Here is a 25776-nt window from a genome sequence, read left to right on the forward strand (position 1 = left end):
GCCATGGCCGCTGAGCCTGCGCGTCCGGAGCCTGTGCTCCACAACGGGAGAGGCCACAACAGTGAGAGGCCCGCATACCGCAAAAAAAATAAATAAATAAAAAAATAAACTCAAAATGGATTCGAGACCTAAATGTAAGACCGGCACTACAAAACACTTCAAGGAAAACATAGGAAGAACACTCTTTGACATAAATCACAGCAAGATCTTTTTTGATCCACCTCCTAGAGTAATGGAAATAAAAACAAAAATAAACAAATGGAACCTAATAAAACTTAAAAGCTTTTGCACAGCAAAGGATACCATAAACAAGACCAAAAGACAACCCTCAGAATGGGAGAAAATATTTGCAAACGAAGCAACTGACAAAGGACTAATATCCAAAATTTATAAAATAGACATTTCTCCAAAGAAGACATACAGATGGCCAAGAAGCACATGAAAAGCTACTTAACATCACTCATTGTTAGAGAAATGCAAATCAAAACTATAATGAGGTCTCACCTCACACCCGTTAGAATGGGCATCAACAGAAAATCTACAAACAACAAATGCTGGAGAGAGTGTGGAGAAAAGAGAACCCTCTTGCACTGTTGGTGGGAATGTAAATTGATACAGCCACTATGGAGAACAGTATGGAGGTTCCTTAGCAAACTAAAAACAGAATTTCCCTATGACCCAGCAATCCCACTGCTGGGCATATACCCAGAGGAAACGATAATTCAAAAAGACACATGCACTGCATGTTCACTGCAGCACTATTTACGATAGCCAGGACATTGAAGCAACCTAAATGGCCATCGACAGACGAATGGATAAAGAAGATGTGGTACATATATACAATGGAACATTACTCAGCCATAAAAAGGAACGAAACTGGGTCATTTGTAGAGATGTGGATGGATCTAGAGACTGTCATACAGAGTGAAGTGAGTCAGAAAGAGAAAAACAAATATCATACATTAATGCATATATGTGGAACCTAGAAAAGTGGTACAGATGAACCAGTTTGCAATGCAGAAAATGAGACACAGATGTAGAGAACAAACGTATGGACACCAAGGGGGGAAAGCGGGGGTGGGATGAACTGGGAGATTGGGATTGACATGTATACACTAATATGCATAAAATAGATAATAAAAACCTGCTGTATAAAAAAATAAATAAAATTAAAAAAAAAAACTCAGACACTATATTGAAGCTAAATGTTCTTTAAAATGAGTATCTTTCTAAGCTACCACGTGACTCTGTGAGCAGTACAATGAAGCAGTGGAGGGGCTCAGAACAACAGGACACCCATGATTAACGCAGACACATGTACAAGTTTGACTTCCAGCTGTTGCCCTCCACTCTTGGGAACAGCACCCTGAAATCCTCAGCCCAGCTGCCCACAGCACACAATGTAATGAACCACCTGTACCCTGACAGTTAGATCCAACTGAGATGGGTTGATGATACCACAGAAATCTCATTTTTTCATTCTTTTTCCCCCCTTGTGTGGTGTTAGGTAGAATATTTTTTAATTGCATGATGAATTAGAAATGTTGACCGGAGCTTAACTTTTGTCAGATGTGAGCCTTTTAATGTTACTTTGGTGGTCTATCTTTACCGCTCTCCTACCACAGAAGGAAGAGCTGACCTCACGAACCAAATCGCTGGGAAGCGAAGCCTGCAGCTTCGTGGCTCTAAGAGAAGAGACGAAAATCTCCTGCCGGTCTCTTATGATGTGACTGAACTATTTAACTATGCCTTTTCAGGATAAGGTGAAATGCAGATCTCACTGTGGTCCTCGGACCAGTCAGATTAATAGAATAAGTGAAAAAGAATGACCGTTTTTAATGGAAAAAAGATGTGATTCCCCCCAGCACCTTTTTTCCTGCTGCAATATTAAAAGCATTCATCAGAGAAACTTTGGTTCCTGAATGAAACTCCATCAAACTTGCCCAAAAACTGGTCAGCTGATACAGCCTCTCACCAAGCACGTGATGTTTCAGCTCAGCTCAATTATTTTTAATGATTATTATGGACATATGTTGGCTAGCTACTTTCTCCCCTCTAACCAGAGATAAATGCTCCTATTTTGCTCAACACTGGTAAGTACAATAGACGGTTGCTTGAAAGTTCCATATTTCAACTAACTTTTTGAAGGATGGTAAAGTTCCTAGATTATGATGATTCTTCGATTAACCATTCTCACAGAATGAAAGTCCTCTGTAACTTAGTTGGATTTTTCAATGTTTTTCAATTATATACAGCAATGTTGTCCTAGGCCAGACAGCTCAAGGGCAACATTTCTATTTAATAAAGCCATGTATAACTGCAAAGAACAAAAGTGTATCTACGTTTAGGTTCTGCTTCGGCTTAAATTTGAAAGCTAATGCAAACCCATGAAGCTGATAATGGCTGTCAGTGGCCCCATGTCCTTTGGGGCCTCCTTCCTAACCTCTCACTAATAAGCTGTCCATCCTACTTTAGACCGCTGCCATCTTCATTCCTTCTGTCAGTGAGTCCATCAGTATTTACTGAACACTTACTATACCAGGCACTGTACTAAGCACAGGAAATAAAACAGTATGTCCCTCATGGAGCTTATAGCTCTGTGGCAAATCCACAATACAGTGTGGAGAACGATATAAGAAAGGGAACAGTAAAGATGTGAGCACACAGCAGGGGCCATGAGCCCAGAGAGAGAGAGAAGGAAAGAGAGACAGAGAGTGTGTGCTTTGTGTTTTTTTTTTTTTTTTTGAGGGGGTATGTTAGGGAGAGGAGACACCAGCAGGGAGGGCTCATCACAGTGACAAACTGAAGTTGGAAAGCTGAGCAGGGTTCAGCCCAACGAGGAGACAAACAGAAGGTATACGAAAACTCTGAAGTGACAAAACTAGAGATAACATTTGGAGAGAAGGAGGAAGGCATAACATATACTACATGTCAGGTACTTTTCTCAGCACTTTTCATAGCTTACTCACCTAACGTTCACAACAACCTCATGGGGTAGGCACTGTTTAGAGATATGCCCATTTAGAGATAAGGAGGCACAGAGCTTCTGAAGCTAGGAAGTGGGGAGCTAGATTTTAAACATAGGCAGTACGGGCCCAGAACCCTCTACTCTTCACTGACTGGCTGTACTGTCTGTCTCTCAAGAGGTCATGGAGTACGGGTGGGGTTGGGGATGGGGCACAGCTAGAGCAAAGCACAGAGTGCTCACTCACCATGCTCCCTGTCTACTAAAAAAGAGGAATCTGGTATCTGTCATTTATCCTTGTTCAGTAACAATGCTTGAACACGAGTGAATGACAAGTTGCATTGCTGTCCCATTAGTTACGTGGTCTACCTTTTCATCTCTAAGTGTCAAGTGAAAAGCTTTACTGCGGTGCAGGCTGTCTGCTGCAAGTCGGGGAGGCTGTGTATACATATGTAGGGATGGGGCTGTTCTCTGTACTTTCCACTCAGTTCTTCTGTGAACCTAAAATTGCTCTAAAAAATTAAATTTTTTAATTAATAAAAATGAAGTGATCAGGATTCAAGCTAAAAAAGAAGAAGAAAGGCTCTGTGTGTCCTCACTAAAGGAATTTCATATACTAGAAGCCAGGTGGAGAGAAATTTTGGAGGTAAACTTAAACTACTCCTTAGGTCAATTCTGAATTTATAAGTAGGACACTGTGCAGTGTATTTATCGCTTGTAAAAATAAAATACAGTGTGTGTGTGTGTGTGTGTGTGTGTGTGTGTGAAAAAAACAAAACAACACCTGTGGGGTTTTGGGAAGCCAAAAAATAAAAAAATAAGTAGGACACTGTGATGGAAGGTGGAGATATGGAAGAGCTCTCCAAACCTAGGTAATTTTCTATGCCCCCTAAGTGTCAGTTCAAGTATGATCAGTCCTACAAGAATGTGTGTTCCAAAACTATCATTTCCTTCCAAGCCTTGCAGTCCACCCTATACTGCCGGGAGGTAGTTACCTGCAGAAGCCCAGGTCACCCTCCTCCTTCCCTCCTTGTCTGACTGACCATACAGTGGCTCACTCCTTCATTTGTTCCAAACCTAACTACTCTCTGTACTCCTCCACTTCAAGATTCCAAGACACACACTTCATGTTTTCTAGAATATACAGCAATACTTTAATATTAAATAAAATGCTTGTAAGCTAATTTCCTTTTCCTTATATCCTCAAATGTATTTCTAGGCTTTTAATTCTGGTAACTATATGTCTGAGCGGTGGAATTATTACTGTGATATAACTATGAGAGAGCAGAGCAGAGTCTCTGGAAAAATTTACAGGTATTTACTGATAGATTAATAATGAAGGTGAAGGTAGGGATGACTAGGCCATAGTCTCTTTTTTTTTTTTTTTTTTGCGGTACGCGGGCCTCTCACTGTTGTGGCCTCTCCCGTTGCGGAGCACAGGCTATGGACGCGCAGGCTCAGCAGCCATGGCTCACGGGCCCAGCAGCTCCGCGGCGTGTGGGGTCTTCCCGGACCGGGGCACGAACCCGCGTCCCCTGCATCGGCAGGCGGATTCTCAACCACTGCGCCACCAGGGAAGCCCTAGGCAATAGTCTTTTAACTCTAGAAAGGCTGGCTAGTTGCTTCCTGATATTCTGTTGTAGAATTATGACGGGTCTTAAAAACTAAATATTTAAGTGTGTAGGCTAGTCACTACAAAATATTCCAAGTGCCTGCAATGCATCAAAGACAGTTAAAGTGTTCTTCTCCATCCCTCATGGAGAAAGCCCAGAGTTCTAAAATAATTTACAGAATCTCTCCCATCTCAACTCTAGCAATTTGATCCATACCATCCACTTAGTTGTTACCACTGACTGCCTTATATTGTTATTGATATTCATTCCTTACTTTCATAACTGGATCTTAAGGTTTTTATCTTTTATTTCCATGTACTCAACAACTTCCATCCCTTCCAGTGCTTGGATGTCTTGCACTTAGCACACCTTCACAAATCTTTCTTAATTGAACACATTTACCATGATTAGCATCCTTCTGGTCACAGGAAAAAATGTTATGAGTGGTTTTTTTTTTAAATAAATTTACTTTTAATTTATTTTCTTAATTATTTTCTTCTTCAGATTCCAACTTTTTAGTAACCACACATGAACATCAAATATCCTGTGTATCAAAGTTATGTTGATCAGAACGTACTGTTTAAAGGTATCCTCTTCCCTTTAAATAACGACAGAGGCTGCATCTGTACTTTTCCAAATCTCAAGTACCCCCGCCATATTCCAGAAGGTACTGAAAACAATAATTAAAATAACAGGGGCAGCCACAGAAGACTGGCATTCCCCTAGACTGTGACTGGAATCATGTCTGCCATCTTTAAGCAAAAAGGAACGGCCCTCATTTCTTTTTACACTGAGCTCCCACTTGAACGGTAGCAGGTCTATAAATCCTGGGGCCACAGTAATAGTTTTAGCTGCTTGGCAGCTGATGCTGGGAAATGAGCGAAGAAACAGATCACCAGGTCTTTCAATCTTTGCTACCTTGAAAGAATCCTGTGAATGCAGACCTCAAATTCACATGCTATAAACACTTCAGATCTTCCTCCAGAAAACTAATTTTTCCGGAGAAGGTCGATTACCCACCTTGAAGCTCTCCACTCCGACTGTACAGCTCCCTTCTCTGTTCTCGCAAATAGGCGCTCATACTGATGGCATGGGAGGATGATTCGAACCTGCAACGAAACGCAGCGTAAACAAACGATTAGGTAGCAAGCAAGCAGGCGGTGTCCAGCTCTGTATATTCCGACAGTGTTCTACTCCAGCCCGTGTGGCACGCCCTCGTGTTCCACAACCCAGACGTTCTGGCTGTTCCAGGCCAGGGCAGGCTGCCATAAACCTTGATTTGTGAATGATATTCCTGCCTAAACGCTCCTCCAGGACAGTACTTGGATGTTCTGCTCCTTCTCTATTTCAACCGACACGCTCGATCTTGCAACTTTCTTTTGCCTCCACATCCCTTGCCAGGATCCCTACACACGCAGCAACAGCAGTATCCTCTAATGGCATTCTGATTTGGCTCCTAGGCAGCTCAAAAGACAGCAGTGTCTGCCAGCTGCCGCCACAGAAATACGGGCTCCTCAGAGCTGACCCCCGGCCTCTGTAACTCCCCCAGTGAGAGGAGTAGCACAGTGGGCTGTGAGAGATGATGTTAAATAACTACACCAGAGACACAAGGCATCTACGGCCTCTCCTTCAAAGTCCTCAAAAACGATATACTTTCTAAGCGGTGGCCAGGATTCTTACCGGGCACCTGTCATTCTTAGAAGGATTTCTCCTGCCAGCCTGTTATCCTGACAGAAAATCTCAGGTTTGAAATGGCATTTCTTACCACATCAAAGGATTTACGGTTTGATACAGTCATAATTTTACCTGTTTTTTTTTTTTGGTGGTTGTTTTATTTTACCACATAAATTACTTTCAAAAATACCAAGCTACCAAATGTTGTTCACACCTCCCCAGGGACTGCTTCAGAGGTTAGAAACATGGGGGATGGGTTCGTGACACAGAACATGGCTTTAAAAGCTAAAACAACGGCTACAAAACAGAAAAAACGACAGCAACAAATCACAGTCTTAAAAATAACTTGCAGGTAAGGAAGAACAACAACAAGAAAAAACGGGTAAAGGTAAGACTGTGTCATCAAACCGTAAATCCTTTGATGTGCTAAGAAATTCCATTTCAAACCTGAGATTTTCAAAGTCAGGATAACAGGCTGACAGGAGAAATCCTTCTAAGAATTACAGCCACTAAGGGGTAAACAGCGACACAGTGAAAGAGCAACAGTGATAACGGGATAGGTTTCTGGCCACAAGGAAGGATCATCAACGTTTTCTTAATTATGCCTCTTCTTCACCGGTTCTTTGACAAGGAAGATGAATACCAAGATGAATGTCAGTCTGAGGGAAACAGCTGAGTTACTTGATCCTTTCTCTGCACCCTGCCAAGAACGAAAAGGGCACCAACAGCCAGAAGAAAGGCAAAGCGTGCAGTACTTCAAAAGTGTCACCTGCCAGTCAAGCGCTGACGAGAAGCCACTGACCTCCAAAAAGCACGCTGACAGCTATTGATCAGAAACAGCAAGAGAAAAAATAAACTCTTGAGCAAAGAACAGAGAGGCACACTATATACAATAAGAAAGAACTTAAACACACTTAATTACCCTTGGCTAGGGACAATTAAAGAGAGTGATAAGGCTCTTCACAGATGTGACAGAAACAGATGACAGCTTGCTAAAATCTGAATCCTTTATGACCTGATGCATTTTCACTACTCAGGGATCCTCTTTGCATTTGCAACAAGTCACAGATGGATATAATTTTACAGCAAAAGAGGCATGAGGGATTAGCCAGTCTCACCTCCCCACTTCACAGCCAAAGGCACCGAGGCCACTGAGACAAGAGAACTGCCCTGACTCACGTGGATCATTAATGATGGAAGCAAGACTAGAAATGGGCAAATTTCTAAGAGTGGCCTAATTCTGTGCAGGTGATGAGTTTTTATTACTGTGTAATAATAACAAATGTGTAACGATTACTTACGTTCACTTATTCATTTCCAGTAACTTATGTTTTCCAACACCGCAATTTCAGGATTGGCTAAACGTCTGAAAATGTTTGTGTGGTCTGAGGTTGCAAGTTAGGGGTGAGGGCTGACAGCATGAAGTCTAAACACCCCGAAACCTGCTTTCTGCAATAGGCGTAGACTGAGAACGGTCAGTTGAGCTTGAAGAGGGGAGAGGGAGGGGAGAGGGGAAAGAAAAGGCCTAACAGTAGGCCTTAGGCAGTATCTGAGGCAGTCTTAGTTGCCTCCATCAAACACCTTTCCTCCCACTGTCTATCTTGTTCGCTGGCACAGGCCCGATTCTATCTGGGCATCTGCGACCTTGTTCCCTCTCACTAGGCAGGGTGCTCAGGAGAAGGGGCTCCCTCTCCAGCTGCAGACCTATCACTGGAGATGAACTCTGACTGGTTTAAGACTATCACCATGGCCTACTTCCCCTTGCCAGTGACTGGTTTAGGAATGGGCCTCAGACCCAGGTCCTATTAGTTTTCTTGAGAAAAACTTGCAGAGGGGCTTTGTGACTGGCAAAAAATATTAACAGATGGATAATTAATCGTTAATAAAAACGGATTTGTAATGATACAGCCATTCTGGAACACAGTATGGCAGCGTCTTGCACAGTTAAACACAGTCCTACCATATAATTAGTAATCATGCTCCTGGGTATTTATCCAAATGAGTCGAATACTGACACCGACACAAAAACCTGCACGTGAATGTTTATCGCTGCTTTATTCATAAATGCCAGAAGCTGGAAGCAATCAAGATGTCTTTCAATAGCTGAATGGAAAAACAACTGTAGTACATCCACACAACTAGTATTACTTAGCGATACAAAGGATGCCACAAAAAGCCACAGAAAGACATGGATGAACCTTAAATGCATACTGCTAAGTGAAAGAAGCCAGTCTGAAAAAGCTACGTACTGTATGATTCTAACTTTAAGACATTCTGGAAAGGGCAAACTATAGAGATAGTAAAAAAGATCCGTCATTTCAAGGGGGTAAGGAAAAGGAGGAGGAATGAGTAAGTGGAAAACCGGATGTTTAGGGCAGTGAAACTATTCTGTAAGATACTATAATGGTGGATATATGACATTGTGCATTTCTCCAAACCCACAGAACTGTACAAAGAGTGAACCCTAACGTAAACAACGGACTTTAACTAATAATGGTGTATCAATATTGGTTCATCAATTGTAACTAATATGCCACACTAATAATAAGAGGAGAAACTATGGTGTTAATAAGGGGAGAAACTATGGTGTAAAGGGACATAAGGGAAATCTCTGTACTGTCAGCTTAATTTTTCTGTAAACCTAAAATGGATAAAAATAAAGCCTACTAATTAAAAAAAAGGGGGGGATTTGCAGGATGAATCACACGCTATTTCCTGGGCACCACCATTTTTATTGGGGTGGGACTGAATGCAGAGAAATGGAAAGGGCTGAGTCCTTGATGATACTGTACCGGTGAATTAAAGAATCCTCTGTATTTATTCTTATGTGTGAGATAATAACTTTCTTATAGGTTAATCTATTCATTTGGGGTTCCATGCTACTTGCAGAGTAAAGCCTTTTAACTGATACTGCATCCAACCTCTGAATAAAACTGTTTAAAAAAAAAAAAAGAGAGAACGAATTCAATAAACAGAATGGATTTCATTCCAGTGTGGGCACAGTAAATCTCCTCTCCTCTAGACCACAAGATAAACGAACTGTTTAAACTTTCCTCAATGATTAAGAACTCTATGAATCCTTGACAGAAAACAAATCTCAAAAGTGCATCAACAGAAGATATAGGACTTTCAACTATTTAAAAAGAAGGAATTCAGAATACTGGGATGATACTTCTGTAGTCACTTTACATGCTTAGATTTACAGATTCAACTTCTTAAATATCTATTAATTCCTTAGAAGAACATAGGTCTGCCAAGATTTAAATCTTATTTCTACCACTCGCTAGCCGTGTGAATTTGCATAATTTCCTTAACCTCTTGTGCCTTGATTTAAAAAAAAAATTTTTTTAAACAAATTTTATTTTGGAATCATTAAGTCTATAGAAATGATGAAAATAGTACAGAGTTCCTGTACACCTTTCACCCAAATCTCTCCCTAATGTTAATGTCTTACATAATCGTGGTACATTTTGTTGCATCTAAGTAATTAACATTGGTATGACACAAAACTACAGACTTTACTTGGATTTCACAAAATTTTCCACTAATATCCTTTTTCTGTTCCAGGATACCACATTGCATTTAGATCACGCGTAATTGTGATAAATAGACTGGGGCTTCCAATGAGCTTTTTCTGTGCCATGTATGTGATCCAATAAACCCCTCTGACGAGTGCTGAGGAGAGAAAGTCATTGACCATGAGAGTAAACAATACCCAATACCACATAGGTAGTGTTTGGTAGCCTTTGATTCCCAAGGCACTGTTAACTCAGTAGAAGAGCTGGCTTTGCTCCCAGAAGGGTAGTGTGAAGTTTCCTGAGAGGCTTAAGAGCTGATCCTGATTGAGAGTCCCTTCCTAACCTCCACTAATACATGTGCTCATCTCATACATTTTACTACATGGAACTATCACCAATTATTTACTTGTCTGTCTTCTTTTCTGAATTATATGTTTCTGTGCATGCGCCTCAATTATTTTTAACGTGTAATAGAGGATGAAAAATAGAACCCACACCCATTAGATTGTTAGAATGAATAAACACATGAGACAATCCATGAAAATGGCTTTATGCCTTGGCTAGCACTTAGTAAGGACTCAGTAAGCATTAACCACTACCCTGCTGCCCAAATTTGGTATAATCTGAAACAAATTATGTTTGATTGAGATTCTTCTGAGAAACTCATTTACCACAGTGCCTGGTACATAGTAAGCACTCAAGCAATGGTAGCTGTTATCATTATTATTATTAATGTTAATAATAACATTAACTGTTAGCTGATACCAAATGACATATACTTAGGATATGTGGCCAGGTGAGTGTAGCTAATCTTAATTTGAAAAAAAAAGAATTTCCACATTTTTCTTTTACTAAATCAAGTAAAACCCAATACTACTTAGCTAGAGAGATTTGCGTGACTTTATTAACAAAGGTTGTTTCTTGGCACTTGGGGCTTTCCAAAGGCTGAAATATTCCATTTCCTTTCATTTCATACAAAATTCCCCCGAAACAAGGGGAGAATTTCATTTCTCTTCATTTTATATGACTCCCCAGAAACAAATTCCAGAATTTTTTTTATTAAAAGTTCTAGATAGTCCAGTAACCATATTCCAAAATAGTCACCTCCCTTACAGAAAACGGAAGTACACAAAGTTGAACATAGAGTCACTTCCTATCAATTATTTCAAATCAACTTTAAATGGGTGAAGTAATGGCTGTCAATAAAGTAGAAAAAAGTTCTACTGGGATCTAACACGTCTTGACAGCTATCTTACCAGCAGGGAGATACTTACTTGAAAAGAGAATTTTTGGGCCTTTGAGGTTTCTTCTTGGCAAAAAAGGCTGCACACTCGCGCCCAGTGCTGGCATAACTTAGTTGAGCTGAGGGTTCAGAGGCTGCACGAGTATTTTTCATATCCAAGTACTCAGTCAACAGCATCTGTACAAGCAGACAAACAGCTTAACACACACGTTTATGATGTGCCATTAAGAAAAAGCAATTTCAGAACCATGAAAACATAATTCTAAAACCTCCTTGACATTCAGAAGGATATTAACCTAGCTATTCATACTTCTAGCTGTAGACCTAAGGGAAGATTCATTGTAGCCAGAAAGTCAGCAATTTGCTACCTACTCCTAAAACTGGGAACGGTGTATAGTGAGCATTTGTACATGGGGGTAAGGGGAACATTTTTATTGAGGGTCTACTATGTGTCAGGCACTGGGCTGGGTGAGTTAATCAATATACTCCTTTAGTCATAATTTAATCCTCATTATTCCAAATGGCAACAGCAGCAGCAGCGATAACGTAACATTTACTGAGGGCTTTACTGTATTGCAGGCAAGGGGCTAATCCATTTACATATTTTACCTCATTGAAAGCACAAAACTTTATCAGGAAAATCAGTTCTCAGGTTATAGACAAGGAACTGGACCAGCACCCTAACAAACCGGCCAACCAGGTTAGCGTAGCCCACAGCAGACTAAGTGGTCCTGACCTGCAAATAATTTCTAGGGCCCACTACTCATCTTCAGAGTTTCAAAGCAACAAAAGCAACAGCTTTTTTGATCACTACTGCCAGCAGGTCCTGCTTATAAAAATCAATCCACTTTAGAGCCTCAGGGGTTTGGGGGCCTGGGCTAGAATCAGTTGTACTATTTCTAAGACAAGTGTAAAAAGTTCCCACTGTTGTGAAAGAAAGTAGCAGATATGGAACAGAAATCACCATGGTTCCTAAGATTATTTAACCCGGGATTAAAGTGTATCAACTCAACTCATTTCTATAATCGCTTGCCACATTTAAAATTTTAAGATAACCAAGTGGTATACGGTACATGTAGACAAACAATTCTACCCATGACTGAAGTGAAAGCTTTTCAGAATCAGGGTCCCATATAACTATTATTCTTGCATATATGTATATAATCATTCATACATTCAAATAGAGATGTGAGGGCCATATCAAGCATTATCATCTAAACATTTATGAAGCACACCTGTGAATATATTGCTCCAAGTAAGTTTTAAAGCCAATTATGTCTATATTATAAGCACATACACATTACTGAGTACTTATCAAATATCAGACATTTTAAAAACATGACCTTACTCAATCCTCAAATCTATGAAGTAAGTATTACTAATTGTAATTTAGAGATGAAGAAGCTGAGAATTAGTGGTCTTAAGAAACTAGCCTATATGCATGTGTGGAGGCAGGAGCTAATGGGAAATCCCTGTACTCTCCCCCTCAATTTTGCTTTGAACCTTAAAATGCTCTTTAAAGAAACTCCAAAGACGGAGGGAGGGGGGGAGGGAGGGAAAAGGGGAGGGGGGAGGGAGGGACTAGCCTAAGGCCTTATAATTACACAATAACAGGCCAGGATTTCAACTCAGGTTTAGTTGACTCCACAGTCTGTTCTCTTCCCCATGACACTCCATTCTCACTAAGAGCATAAAAACTATCAATGAGAATGACTATGGGTGGCAGTAAATGGACTTTATTTCATTTTCTGTACAATAAAGAGTTCGCTGGGAAAGCATAAAACATGTTAAGAGATTGGTCAATGTTTTTTTATTTATTTACGAGGCCACTGGAGTATTACTCAGCAAGCTGATGAAGTAATATAATGACAAGTACTATCTCTGTTACTATATCACCGAAACTGCACAACAGTCAGGGAGAATACTGAATTGGGTCTCTACTTTAGTAACAATTCCAGTGATGGACTCAATTATTTTGTAGATTTGGCACTGATGCTAATAAAGTTTGCAGGAATCTGTGATCAAAAGAAGGCTAGTAAATCAGAAAAGAATTTCAAATTGTTGATATCTTTCAAATTTCAGCACAGAAAGATGTCTACAAATGCCCTGGTTTCACTCAAATGGTGGTTATTACACCAATATGACAGAATTATGTTTCTACCAAAGCTTGAAGACACACTACACCAAGTAATTCTGTCGAGGTAATTATTGTCCTAAAATTCAATGACTGTCCTTTTACAATAAAATATTGACTGACCAGGACCTAACTAAAAAGCATCCTTAAATCCAGGTATTTTACGATCACTGTTCCTTTTTCTCCACATCAATGAAGTCCCCTGAATTATTAGCTCTCAGGATTCTTAGTCTATTTCCATTCACCAGCTTCTCCCTTTCTATCTACACAAATGTGCTATTTCTACCCTCTCCACAAAAATCTTGCTTTGGTCCTCACGATCTATAATCTTATTTCCTTTTTATCTTTAGGTTCTAAACTTTAAAAAGCAGCCTCCACATATATTATTTCTCTTACCATGATGTGGTTTTTATCCCTCAATTCTCTCCCAAGCTCCAGTCCCAATCTGTGACTGCATGACTGACCTATTCACCTATTTCACTGATAAAATCAACCCTAAATTCTGAAACCTAAATCATCTTCCCATAAAATCAGTAATTCCTGGGGCTTCCCTGGTGGCGCAGTGGTTGCGCGTCCACCTGCCGATGCAGGGGAACGGGGTTCGCGCCCCGGTCTGGGAGAATCCCACATGCCGCGGAGCGGCTGGGCCCGTGAGCCATGGCCGCTGAGCCTGTGCGTCCGGAGCCTGTGCTCCGCAACGGGAGAGGCCGCAGCAGAGGGAGGCCCGCGTACCAAAAAAAAAAAAAAAAAAAAAAATCAGTAATTCTTTCTGCCAACTTTGTTTTTTAGTATTTTCTTATTCTCACTGATCTCCAGGTTTAAAACTTCAGAACTGTCTTTAATACATTTCCTTATTCTTTGTATCCACAAAAGAGTTAGTGTCCAAGTTCATTAATCACTCTACCTCAACTCTATGAGTTTGGCCATTCTGGTCCGTTCTGACAGCCACTACCTTAGCTCACCTCACGCAGTTTTCCTCATTTAGTTTCCTGCCTCCCATCTCTTACTCAGCTGCTCCAAAAAAATGAATTTATCTACAAAATAGTTCCAGATGTAGAAAACAAACTTATGGTTACTAGGGGGTAAGTGGGGGGAGGATAAATTGGGAGATTGGGATTGGCATATACACACTACTATATATAAAATAGATAGCTAATAAGGATAGATATAACAGATCACTAATAAAGACCTACTGTATAAGGGAACTCTATACTGTGTAATGGCCTATATGGGAAAAGAATCTAAAAAACAGTGGATATCTTGATATGTATATGTATAACAGCTTCACTTCACTGTACACCTAAAAGTAACACAACATTGTAAATCAACTACACTCCAATAAAAATTAAAAACAAGAAACAATATAAAAAACACAGTTGATGCTACCATCACAAGGCTCCTCATCAGCTACAACTATCTGACCTCAATACTCCAATCATATCTTATTCTCCCTAACATGAACCCAACACTCCAATCAAGATCACCTAGTTAACTTTCCCCTGAATATGCCGGGGCCCCCTCATTTCTGGAAGGCCTACCCTAGATTACCCTCTCTCCTAACTCCTAACAGACCCTTCCAAAAAAACAGTTCCAGTGTTCCCTCTTCAACCACTCCCTTCCCAGACCACTCTAAGTCAGCTGTCCCCTTTTCTGAGCTCCTCAAGTATCCACTTTACACATCATTATCATTAAAAAAATTATTCATCCCAAACTGCCTAAGACTATTAGCTATTATTTAATGAAAAGACACCTCACCATTGATAAATATGAGGATTTTTTCTATTCCTTAAAGCACTGTATTTCTTCATTTCCACCACAGAGCCATGCAACATATCAGTGAATCAAAAAATATAGGGAACCACTGAATTTGAAAAAGCATGTGATAAGAAGCCTTGATGTATATATCGTTATATGCAAATTAGACAGTCTCCAAAGTAGAAAGAGTCCAGAGTACAAAAATCTACCCTGTGAGTAAAGCAATTTTAACCACAGGCTTTGCGATATTTGTTTCCTTCATTGTGTTTGCCTCTTTCTCCTAATAACATTCACCACCAGTGGAAAAATACTGCTTTAAAACGGGCGAAGTTTTATGTTGACACTCAAATTGGTAAAAGTGCATTTTTTAATATCTCAAAGAACAAACAAGCCCCTACTTCTAAGATGCCTGAAAATGTGTTTGAATTATGCTAAATCTTCTACTACAGTCTTGACACAAACACCAGATGTCTGGTATTAAAATATAGCCATATCATTTCTTGGTGATTCTACATCATTGTGGATAACGTACTGCATCTTCCAAATTGTACATAAATATCCTAAGCACTCACGGATGAGTTCAAATTTCCATTTTTATGAAAAGAAATAAGCTTTACAGCTTGTCTTTTGCCTGGGGGAAATCACCCAAGATTGGAATTCTGGGGCAAAGGGCATTACATATAATACCAAATACATTCTGCCCACAGAAAATCTGTAGAAGATAATCCCGTGTGTGTTCCTGCTGCCTCTAAATTCCTTCATATCTCATTCATTTCTTTCTCTTTTTAAGTACCAGGAATTGCTATTTCTTGTTGATCAAGAGTTCAAAAAATTAAAAGTCATAGTTTATTTGTGTGTTAAGTTTAACTTAAAAGGTATTTGTAAAACTGAAGAAACATGAAAACACAGTTGAAAAGCACCTGAAAACTCTATATACACCAGTGATATCATGATTCACTGTATTTTTTGAGTATCTGGTATGTTAGATGGTTCTATGGTAGAAGCAAAGAAATATGATGCTTTAATAGAGCATAGAAATCGGAGTGGTCAGGCATCTCTTCTGCTATAAGACTGATTAGCAGTTGTTAAGATGATAGTCAGTAATCCCATGATATGTAAAGCAGAGCCAAGATTTTGAGATTTATAACATGCTCTAACATTGGTAATATCATTCTGAATGGACCCCTCATTTACCATTTAATCCTCTTTATTTAACATATTGCCTATGGCTGCTTGTGGTTACACACATAGAATTTTCTAAAAATAAATGTGGGATTTACAGACTTAGAATTAACACATCTCCTGTCTTCAGCCTCTGCATTTATCCAAGTAGCTACTCACTGAAACACTCAGATCCTTCTAGATACTTAATGTGGTAGATCCTTTTTAGTATCTTCCCAGCTTACAAAATCTTGGCCTCATCTAAGGACGGTTCCCCAACCACACAATGGACTTGGGTAGCCAGGCCTGGGATCCCACCCTCTAGGTCAGAGCCTACTTCACCAGGGAAACAGCCAACCCTCACTTAGCCAATCAGATTCTCTTTCCCAGGAATGTGTTAGTGGGATATGGTCTGTGCTCGTCAATGTAAGTGAGGAGATGTAAATACTTTGGGGCAACCACCTTTTACCATGTGGATGAAAAATCAAAGACAGCCAATCCGCAGAGAGAGAATAAAGAATGAACCAGATGACCAGAGAGAAAGAGGAGACCCACAGGAGAGAGATTCAAAGGTTGCAACCTTAAGTTATCCATAGTGCAAAGGTCTCAAATCCAGTCGCTGATAAGGTCTTAGACTCTCTACCCTTGGGTTCTACAATATATCCTTATAGTCTTTAGTATGTTTTCCTTTTTCCTTATGATAACTTGAATGAGTTTTTGTTTCTTCACTAAGCTATCTATGGATAAACAATTATATACTAATATGCATCCAGTGACATTTATATCACAAATACTCTTTTTGTAAAACACTGGTATCTGATAAAAACGGGAGTAGTGGTTTGCACAGATTTCAATCTCTGCAACTAGGAAACCAATTCTCCTGACTATTACCTTCAAATGTTTGATGATTTACAGCAAAGCCATACTGTGTATGTGTCCCCCTACCCGCACCCACCCCCCACCGTGAATCTGAGAACTAGATTGCTTCACGACGGGAGCAATTCTAAGGTGAAAAAAAATCCCCTTGAGCTCCCAATATGAAGTAAGGCTCAACTTTCTTGTGCAATATCTTGACTGTGCCTACAATAAATAGTGTAATTTTTAATAATTTGCTCTTTTAAAATACAGATGCCCAGGGCTTCCCTGGTGGCGCAGTGGTTGAGAGTCCGCCTGCCGATGCAGGGGACACGGGTTTGTGCTCCGGTCCGGGAAGATCCCACATGCCGCGGAGCGGCTGGGCCCGTGAGCCATGGCCGCTGAGCCTGTGCGTCCGGAGCCTGTGCTCCGCAACGGGAGAGACCACAGCAGTGAGAGGCCCGTGTACCACCAAAAAAAAAAAAAAAAAAAAAAAAAAACCAAAACAGATGCCCAGGAGTTTTTGTTCCAGGAACAGCAAAGTAGCTTCCTTGGACTATCCCTCATACTGATGATAATTAGAACAGCTGAAAAAACATATTAAAAAAATAAGAATTTGAAGGCCCTGGAGAGGAGCCAAATTAGGCAGAAACTGGTGGCTATGATCTCTGAGAGAAAAAAGGAAGCACACTAGTTCCTCTGGGTTCTTCCCAGAGAACCCCTTCCAGCACCCATGGAGCAGGAGAAAAACCAAGCAGAAACTAGTCTCACTGGATGGAGGAGGCAAGGCCTAGCCAAGGGAGACCAGGAGGCCCAGAATTTGAAAAGAGAAATCCAGAGGTGGAGGAGGAGCAAAATCAGGGTAATATACCCCTCAAACTATCACCTTGACCAGAAAATATTAAAGAGTAACACTGAAACAAAGCAACAATATTTTCTAAAACTAGGACCACCATTTAAAATTACTACAAACTATTAGATTTCCCCGGTAAGGTTGCTAATGGATGAAATATTAGTGACAAAGAAAAAACAAAAGAAGTTATCTTTTGAAAATAGCAGTCTCATTTCCTCATTGTATATGGACTAAAGTACTCTGCAGTAAGAAAGCCAAAAGAAAAATAAACAGTCATTCTGCAAATAGAATGGCTGCCTGCTTCATTATAGTCATTATCAATGGCAATTGTATCATTAAAACTATTATGTATGGTCTTGTGAATAGTTCCTTAGTGTTCGAAGTAAAAGAGACGAAAAAATTCCAAGACTATACAAGTATTTCCTGGACCCCTGTCAAAGCCCTGACAAGCAGAGTCTCAAAGAGCTCACATTTACCTCCCCCCCTCACCCCCAACAGAAGAGCTTTTTAACAAAGAAACCCTAGTTTTCGATAGCTTTCAAAAGAAAGTTTTCATTTATTTTAAATTAAACGTATTTACTTAATATGTAAAATATGCAAGGTATTATCCTGGATATAAAAACAAGACTAAAAAAAAAAAAAAATCCTTCCCTAATATTAAAACAAGTGAATTTTACTATATATAAATTAAAAATTTAAGTGAATTAAAAGCCAAATCAATCAATCCATCAATCCTTCCCTCAATGTGCTTAAAGAGACAAACATGAATGACTACAATACATGGGAGAAAGTGGGAAGCATCAGGTCAAAGAAACTGTTGTGAGCATTTATAGAAGGACAAGATTGATCCCAAGTAGAACAATAAAAAAGTTTCAAGATCGTAGGACATAAATAAAATCTTATAATGTGTAAAAGTCCAAAAAAAATGGCAGAAAGAACAGAATAAATAAACAGTGCTGGGGAAATTCCGGGGGTCTTCAGTGAACTGAAAATAGTTCAGGTAACATAAAAATGAAGTCTGAGAGGTAAGCCTGGAAAGGTGGTAAATGCACAAACTTCTCAGGGCCTCTAACACCAGGCTCAGGTACTGAAGTCAAGTACAGAATGAGGAGGGCAGTAAAAAGCTTTCAACAGGTAAATAAAATGTTGATAAACACACTCTAAGTAAATTAATCTGCTGGCGTATACAATAATAGATTAGAAGGTAATGGGATTTGGGGAAAAATGAATGATTAAGGTAATAAGATAAAGGGAAGGGGACAAGAAAAAAAACTACCATGATAGTTGAAATTTAAAAAAAAAAGGATTTTAAACTAAAGCAGTGGTAATGAGATTTTACAATTAGGGATACATTTGTGAGTTGATGCAGAGGAAAAAAATGAAAAAATTTAAGCAGGTATTCTACGAAGGAAAGAAGAGAAATTTTAAAATGCTAAAAGACTGCACATGTGAGGGACTAAAAAAAACACTGTGGTTCAAGAACAATGATCAGGAATGCAGGAAAAATGAATTTGATAGGGATAATAAATTTAGTTTGGAATATAATCCCTTGTGAAGCATATGAATATTCATGCCTACCCTCAAACACATAATTGTGAAAGGGGAAATAAAGTTGATGAGATTTCCATGATTTATACACTAATTAACTTCCATTAGGACTGTTAAGTGTTTTTCTACAAGTTCTCTGAAGGATACTGTGAAGGACATATATCTTCGAATATTGGTAATCTGATTTTATCCCATAATATTTTTAAAACAGCTTTGTTGAGGTACAATTTATATACCATAAAATTCACCTAATGTCATGTACGGCTGAACAGCTTTTAAGTAAATGTATACAGTTGTGCAACCATCACTACAATCATTATAGAACACCTCTAACATTTCAGAAAGTTCCCTTATGATGTTACTTGCAGGTTTTTCACAGAGACTTTTATCAGACAGAGAAAGTTCCTTTCTAGTTCTAGTTTACTGAAGGTTTTTGCTTTTGTTTTGTTTTTTTAGTCATCAATGGGGTCAAGTGCTTTCCTGTGTCTTTTGAGATAATTATGAAGGTTCTTCCTTTATTCTATGAATGTGGTATATTACATTCATTGATTTTTTTTTATAAATCCCACTTAATTGTGGTATGTAACACATACCACATACATTCATACATGTACTATGAATCCACACGTTGATGGATTCAATTTACTAGTATTTCGTTTGAGATTTTTGCATCTATGCTCACGAAGGACTTTGCTCTATAGTTTCCTCTGCTATCTCAAATTTTTATCGGGGTAATAATGGACTCATAGATGTGTTGAAAAGTGTTTCTCATCTATGTTTTCTGAAAGAGTTTGCAAAGGATTGATATTATTACTTCTTCAAATGTTTGATAAAACATTTGTGTACTTATGTATGTGTAGGAAATTTTTTAATTATTTAATTTATAGGCATAATTTGAAGATATCGTGGGCTCGGTTCCAGACCATTCCAATAAAGTGAGTATCGTAATAAAGAGAGTCACATGAATTTTTCTGGTTTCACAGCACATGTAAAATCTATGTTTACACTATACATGTGCAAAAGCATTATGTCTGAAAAAATGTACATACCCTAATTTAAAAATAATGCTGTTGAACATATAGCACTGATAGACTTGCTCAACACAGGGTTGCCACAAACCTCCAATTTTTAAAAAATGCAGTATCTGCAAAGCTCAACCAAGCAAACTGCAGTAAAATGAGGTATGCCTGTATTTGTTACAGGACAATTTAGATTTTCTATTTCTTCTTGAACCAGTTTTGGTATTTTATTTCTTTCTAGGAATTTGTCCACTTCATCTAAGTGGTCTAGCTGGCATAATTGTGGTCATTGGCATAAAGTTAGTCATTATAATCTTTTTAACATCTATATGGTCCACAGTGATGTCTCCTCTTTCATTCCTGATTTTGGCATTTTTTGAGATTTCTCTCCTTTTTAATTTATAAGTCTAGCTAAAGATTTATCAATTTTTGATCTTTTCAAAGAACCAACTTTTAGTTTCATTACTTTTTTGTATTGTTCCCCTGATTTTTATTTGATTTTTCACTCTAATCTTTATCATTTTTTCCTTCTGCTTGCTTTGGGTTTGATTTTTTTTTCCCCTCCTTTTTCTAGCTCTTAGGGTGGAAACTTTGATTGTTGATCTTAGGTCTTTCTTCTTACACCCACGGTGTATTCAGAAGTTTGTTGTTTTACTTCCAAATATTTGAGAAGTGCCAAAATTTCTTCCTGTTGTTTATTTAATTCTGTTATGTATGGAGAACATACTTTGTGTGATTTCAATCTTTTTAAATGTATTGAGACTTAACTTCATAGTCTAGTATATGATCTATCATGGAGTATATCTGACGGACATGAAAGAATCTGTATTCTGATGGTGTTAAGTAGGGTGTACCATCTATGTCACTTTAAGTCATGGTGCTTGATAGTGTAGCTCATGTTTTGTATGTTTTCTGTCCCGCTGTTCCATGAATTATTTTAAAGGAGTACTGAAATCTCTAACTATAAATGTTGAATTTTCCACTTACTTCAATTCGCTGTTTTCCCTCCATCCATTTTGGATCCCACAGTATTTTCATGATTTTTTATTTATAGCTTACCCGTAGAAAATAGAAGACAACAAGACCATGCCAGGGGAAGACACAGAAGTGGTCTCAATGCCCAAAGGCACATTCTTAACTGCAGCTTCATTCTCTGCCCATTTCACTAAAATGTATTTTAAAGTTCATTCTACATATTTATGCCTCTTTCTCCCCTTTTCTCATCAAAGTTGACACAACCTCCATGGTTTTCTTACACCATTACAAAAATGTTAGCTGCTGTTACAGTTTTACTCTGTACTACGACTCACAAGTTTCATCAGAATATATTAATGACTCCTTTTTACCATTACAGTCTTTCTCAGTCTCCTCAATCCAATGACCTCTATTACTCTTTGACATTCTTTCTGCGTTGGAAATACTCCATCTCCAACATCTCTAATTCTGAATTCTCCTCTCTGACCACAGTGTTTTATCTCCTCCCCCAAAATACATACACCTCTTCCTTCTTAATTTGTGCTAAAATTCTACAAAGACTGGTCTATACATAGGAATCACTTGGAGAACTTTTTTTTTTTTTTTTTTTTTTTTTTTTTTTTTTTGCGGTACGCGGGCCTTGCACTGTTGTGGCCTCTCCCGTCGCGGAGCACAGGCTCCAGACGCGCAGGCTCAGCGGCCATGGCTCACGGGCCCAGCCGCTCCGCGGCATGTGGGATCTTCCCGGACCGGGGCACGAACCCGTGTCCCCTGCATCGGCAGGCGGACTCTCAACCACTGCGCCACCAGGGAACCTGGAGAACTATTTTAAAATAAAGATTCATGCATCCCACCTTAAAACTGCAAATTGAGAGGACAATTCAGAAACACAAAAAGTCTGTGCTTAAAACCAGTTCTACCACTTACTAGCAATGCGACCTTGGCAAGTTACTTAATCTTGCTAAACTGTATCTCCCTCAACTGTGAAATATGGGTAATAGAATCTATTTCACAGAATTAACATGATAACTAAAATAACATACATAAAATGCTTGGCTCATAACAGGCTATTATTATCTCTGAGAATAAGGCTCAGAAATTTGTTGTTTTTTTAAAATGCATCCCAGGAACCAGGTAACTAAGATACTACCTCTCTGTGCCTGAGAACCTTGGTTCCTCATCTTTAAAACAGGAATAATATTACCTACTCCCACAGAACTATCATCAGGATTAAATGAGTTAATGCTGTAAATCACTTTGAACATAACCTGGGGCATAGCAAACACTTTATAAATGTTATTAAATAAATAAATAAATAAAATTATCTCTATATCCTCATCATCTTCTCACTGATATTCTTCTTCTTCTTTCCTCCTCCCCTTCTCTCTTACAGTAAAGATCTCAATCACTAAATTCAGGCTCCTGCTAATATTCATCTCTAAACTTTTGAAATTTTTTCTTTCACTTCCCTGAGATTGACTACCACATTTTTCTTCTTAACTATCTGAAGTTCGATATCCTTACTCTTACTCTTGTTCTCTTCCATTTTAGTTATATCTTCATTTCAGATGATTCCCAAATCTCCCTCTACCATCATACTTTCTCCCAAGCGCCAGAGATGCACTGTCATTGCCTGCAAGAGTGTCTTATCACAGTAAGAACGTGAAAACAGCACAACAGATATTGAGAGTATCGGGGCATGGGGTCAACAAACACCCTTACCAAGCAAACTCTTTATTATCACCTCTCTTCAAAAGGAGGAAAAGGGGGAAAGAAGGAAAAAAGAAAGGTCCTCTTAGTTTCCCTCTTTGTTAACACCACTGTCATTTCTCTGACCTCCCAGGATCACACTCTGTAGTTAGCCGACTCTTCTCAGGCTTGTTCTCCAAATCAACTGCCAAGTCCTATATTATACCACACATCTCATGTCCATTTCCTCTTTTAAACATTTTCATTCCTACCCTCATGTCTTTAAATCTGATCCTCATTATCCTTCACACAGCTTAGTACAACAGCCTCCCAACTGCTTGTCCCGCCTTACACCTCTCACGACAATCTATCCCACAACCCACTACGCTCACTAACACAGAGCTCAATGCCATCATGCTTTTGCTCAAATCCTTCAATGGTGTCCTCCTTGCAAGCAAAATAAACCTGTATATCCTCCTGCCATTCAGCACCTTCCACAACCCAACTGACTTCTGCAGCCTCATTTCCTCTTAGCTGATTTTACATAATTACCATTTAGTTAACCTAGATAATTTCCTGTTCCATAAATAAGTCCCAAGGGTTTTTGTCATGTCTGAGTATATCCTTTTTTCCCCCTGCTTGTGACTACCTCTATCATTAATCAACCATGGGAGAATGAGTTCAAGAAAGTGAATTCAAGTATTAACTTGATTGATTTTTAACAAATTACACGTTCACCATCCAGATGTTACTAATCACAACCCACACGCCCAATGGAGATGCCAACCCCATGCACGAGGAAGCAGAGGCTGGTGTTACACCTTGGAAGTTTTATCTTGTTATGGTGTTATCTCTACCTTCTTTTCTCCCACAGTGGTCTTTTATGTTACTTACCCTTAGTCTTATGATAACAACTAGCTGCCTCTATCCTCGCAACAGATATAAATGTGTAACATGTGCTGGCAGGTAAAACAGACTTTTCTTATCCTCTTTACTACCTGAAGGTCAATATTCCATCAGTAGGCTGACAGACAAATTGAGACTATCAGACAATCAGGGAGCATATCTCCAAAAGATGCTGGCTTTTCTTCTGGTTTTCACATCTTTAACATACTCATTTTAGATTAACATCAGACATTAATAATTCGTATCTCACATGGGGGAAAAAAAGCACATGTGTGAAAATTGTGGGGGAAAAAAAAAAAGCTTCTGATTGATCCAGCTTATATTTTACCAATATATGTGTGTATGTATATATATTTAACTTTTCCTCTGTTTATCTCCTAAACTCCCAACAGAGAGAATAAACATGAATAAGCACATTGTGTGAACAAGCCACGGTCCCTACCTTCTGGGAGGTTACCATCTATCTTAACTGTTTATCTTAACTGTTAACTATGGTATCACTCTCTCATTAAAACCCACACTGTAGTTTGTATCTCTCAAGGATTTCATCTTGTGCTTATTTGCCTTCTCTCCTGCCTCTCAGTGCAAGCCATGCCTTTTCTTTGTGTCTCTGTTAACATCTAGCACAGTGCCTCGAACAAAGTAGATGCTCCCTAGTAGGTTACCTAAATTGAAAGTAAGATGTTTGAAAGGGCAGCTACTTATTGATGTTTTACATTCACAGACAAGCTCCTTGGAGTAGAACTATAACACCCATGGTGAAACTTCAGGCTTTTTGAGGTACATTAATTTACTCACATCACAGGAATACCATTTATTAAATTTCTGCTCCAATGAGATAAGTGCTACCCTAAATGACCTGAAAGAGTTAATGCATCTTGGAAAAGACCCAAATTGCTCTCTGGAGACAGTTTATTCCATTAAGTGGCTACAACCCAGAATTTTCAATTAGCAGTTCAGTTACTAGAGACTCCTTCATACTGGTTATCTCTTATCTGTGAACATTGACACACCTACAAAAAAAACAATGTTTGCTTATAGTTCATTCAAAATGGATTATTTAGGAATAACAAGTGCAGATTCAGACTTGATTAACATTTATTTTGTACCTACTGAGTGCCAGGAACTATGTTAAGTACATTTCCCTTAGGATTTGAGGGGAATATTGTTAAGACTGGGAGACAATGAGATTTACAGGCACTGAGAATACAAAGCACAAGGACAAAGCTGTTCCTTTCTTTAAGGGGTCCACAAAGAAGATTTCAACTGAATTCATCTAAGGCTCTTCAGAATCTGGTTTCTGTCTATTTGATCACATTTTACACCCCTCTGTACAAACTGTGTATATGGTAAATTCAGTAAGGTACTCACTGTTGGCATACATGCCTGTTATACCTACCTAGAATGATCTGCCCACTCGCCTGAAGTCTAGCCTTCCTTAAAGAGCCAGCTCCTACCAAATACACAAAACCTTCCCTGACCAATCTATCTTAGGTCATCTCTCTAAATTCCTACAAGACCCACACTTGATTACCCAGATTTGGCAATTAATCATATACTGCTGGATATTTAACTTTACCTCTACTTATCTCAAGCTCCCAACATGACTTGATGAGAAGGCACTTTGTCTAATACTTCCCTGTATTACCACAGATTCATGCCACGCTGGAATACCTTAACTAAAATCCTTTAAAACTGAAGGAGCAACTGAATATCACTCATTTCTTTACTTAACTCTTGCATCTACAATAAAGATTCCATCTATAAAATAAGCAAAATTCTTCTATCTGAAAATGATGAAATTTTATATATATATATTTCCCTTAAGTAAGATATTAAAATGATTTTAAAAACTTGACAGTTTGGTT

The 25776-nt window shown here is 38.9% G+C and overlaps 1 protein-coding gene across 7 annotated transcripts in view; it reads right to left on the minus strand.

The window, feature by feature from the left end:
• The window catches only part of EXOC4 (exocyst complex component 4), an 869227-nt gene that overhangs the window by 605286 nt on the left and 238165 nt on the right, over window positions 1-25776 (minus strand). For all 7 annotated transcript variants that reach the window (XM_024130229.2, XM_024130235.3, XM_028489724.2 and 4 more), the window contains exons 8-9: window positions 11045-11190; window positions 5599-5687 (exon numbers count right to left, since the gene is read on the minus strand). In XM_024130229.2, the coding sequence (XP_023985997.1) occupies window positions 5599-5687; window positions 11045-11190 (235 nt within the window). The remainder of the gene's footprint in view (window positions 1-5598; window positions 5688-11044; window positions 11191-25776) is intronic.

The sequence above is a fragment of the Physeter macrocephalus genome, chromosome 5 (assembly GCF_002837175.3).
Source record: "Physeter macrocephalus isolate SW-GA chromosome 5, ASM283717v5, whole genome shotgun sequence".
In the NCBI taxonomy this organism is placed as follows: domain Eukaryota; kingdom Metazoa; phylum Chordata; class Mammalia; order Artiodactyla; family Physeteridae; genus Physeter; species Physeter macrocephalus.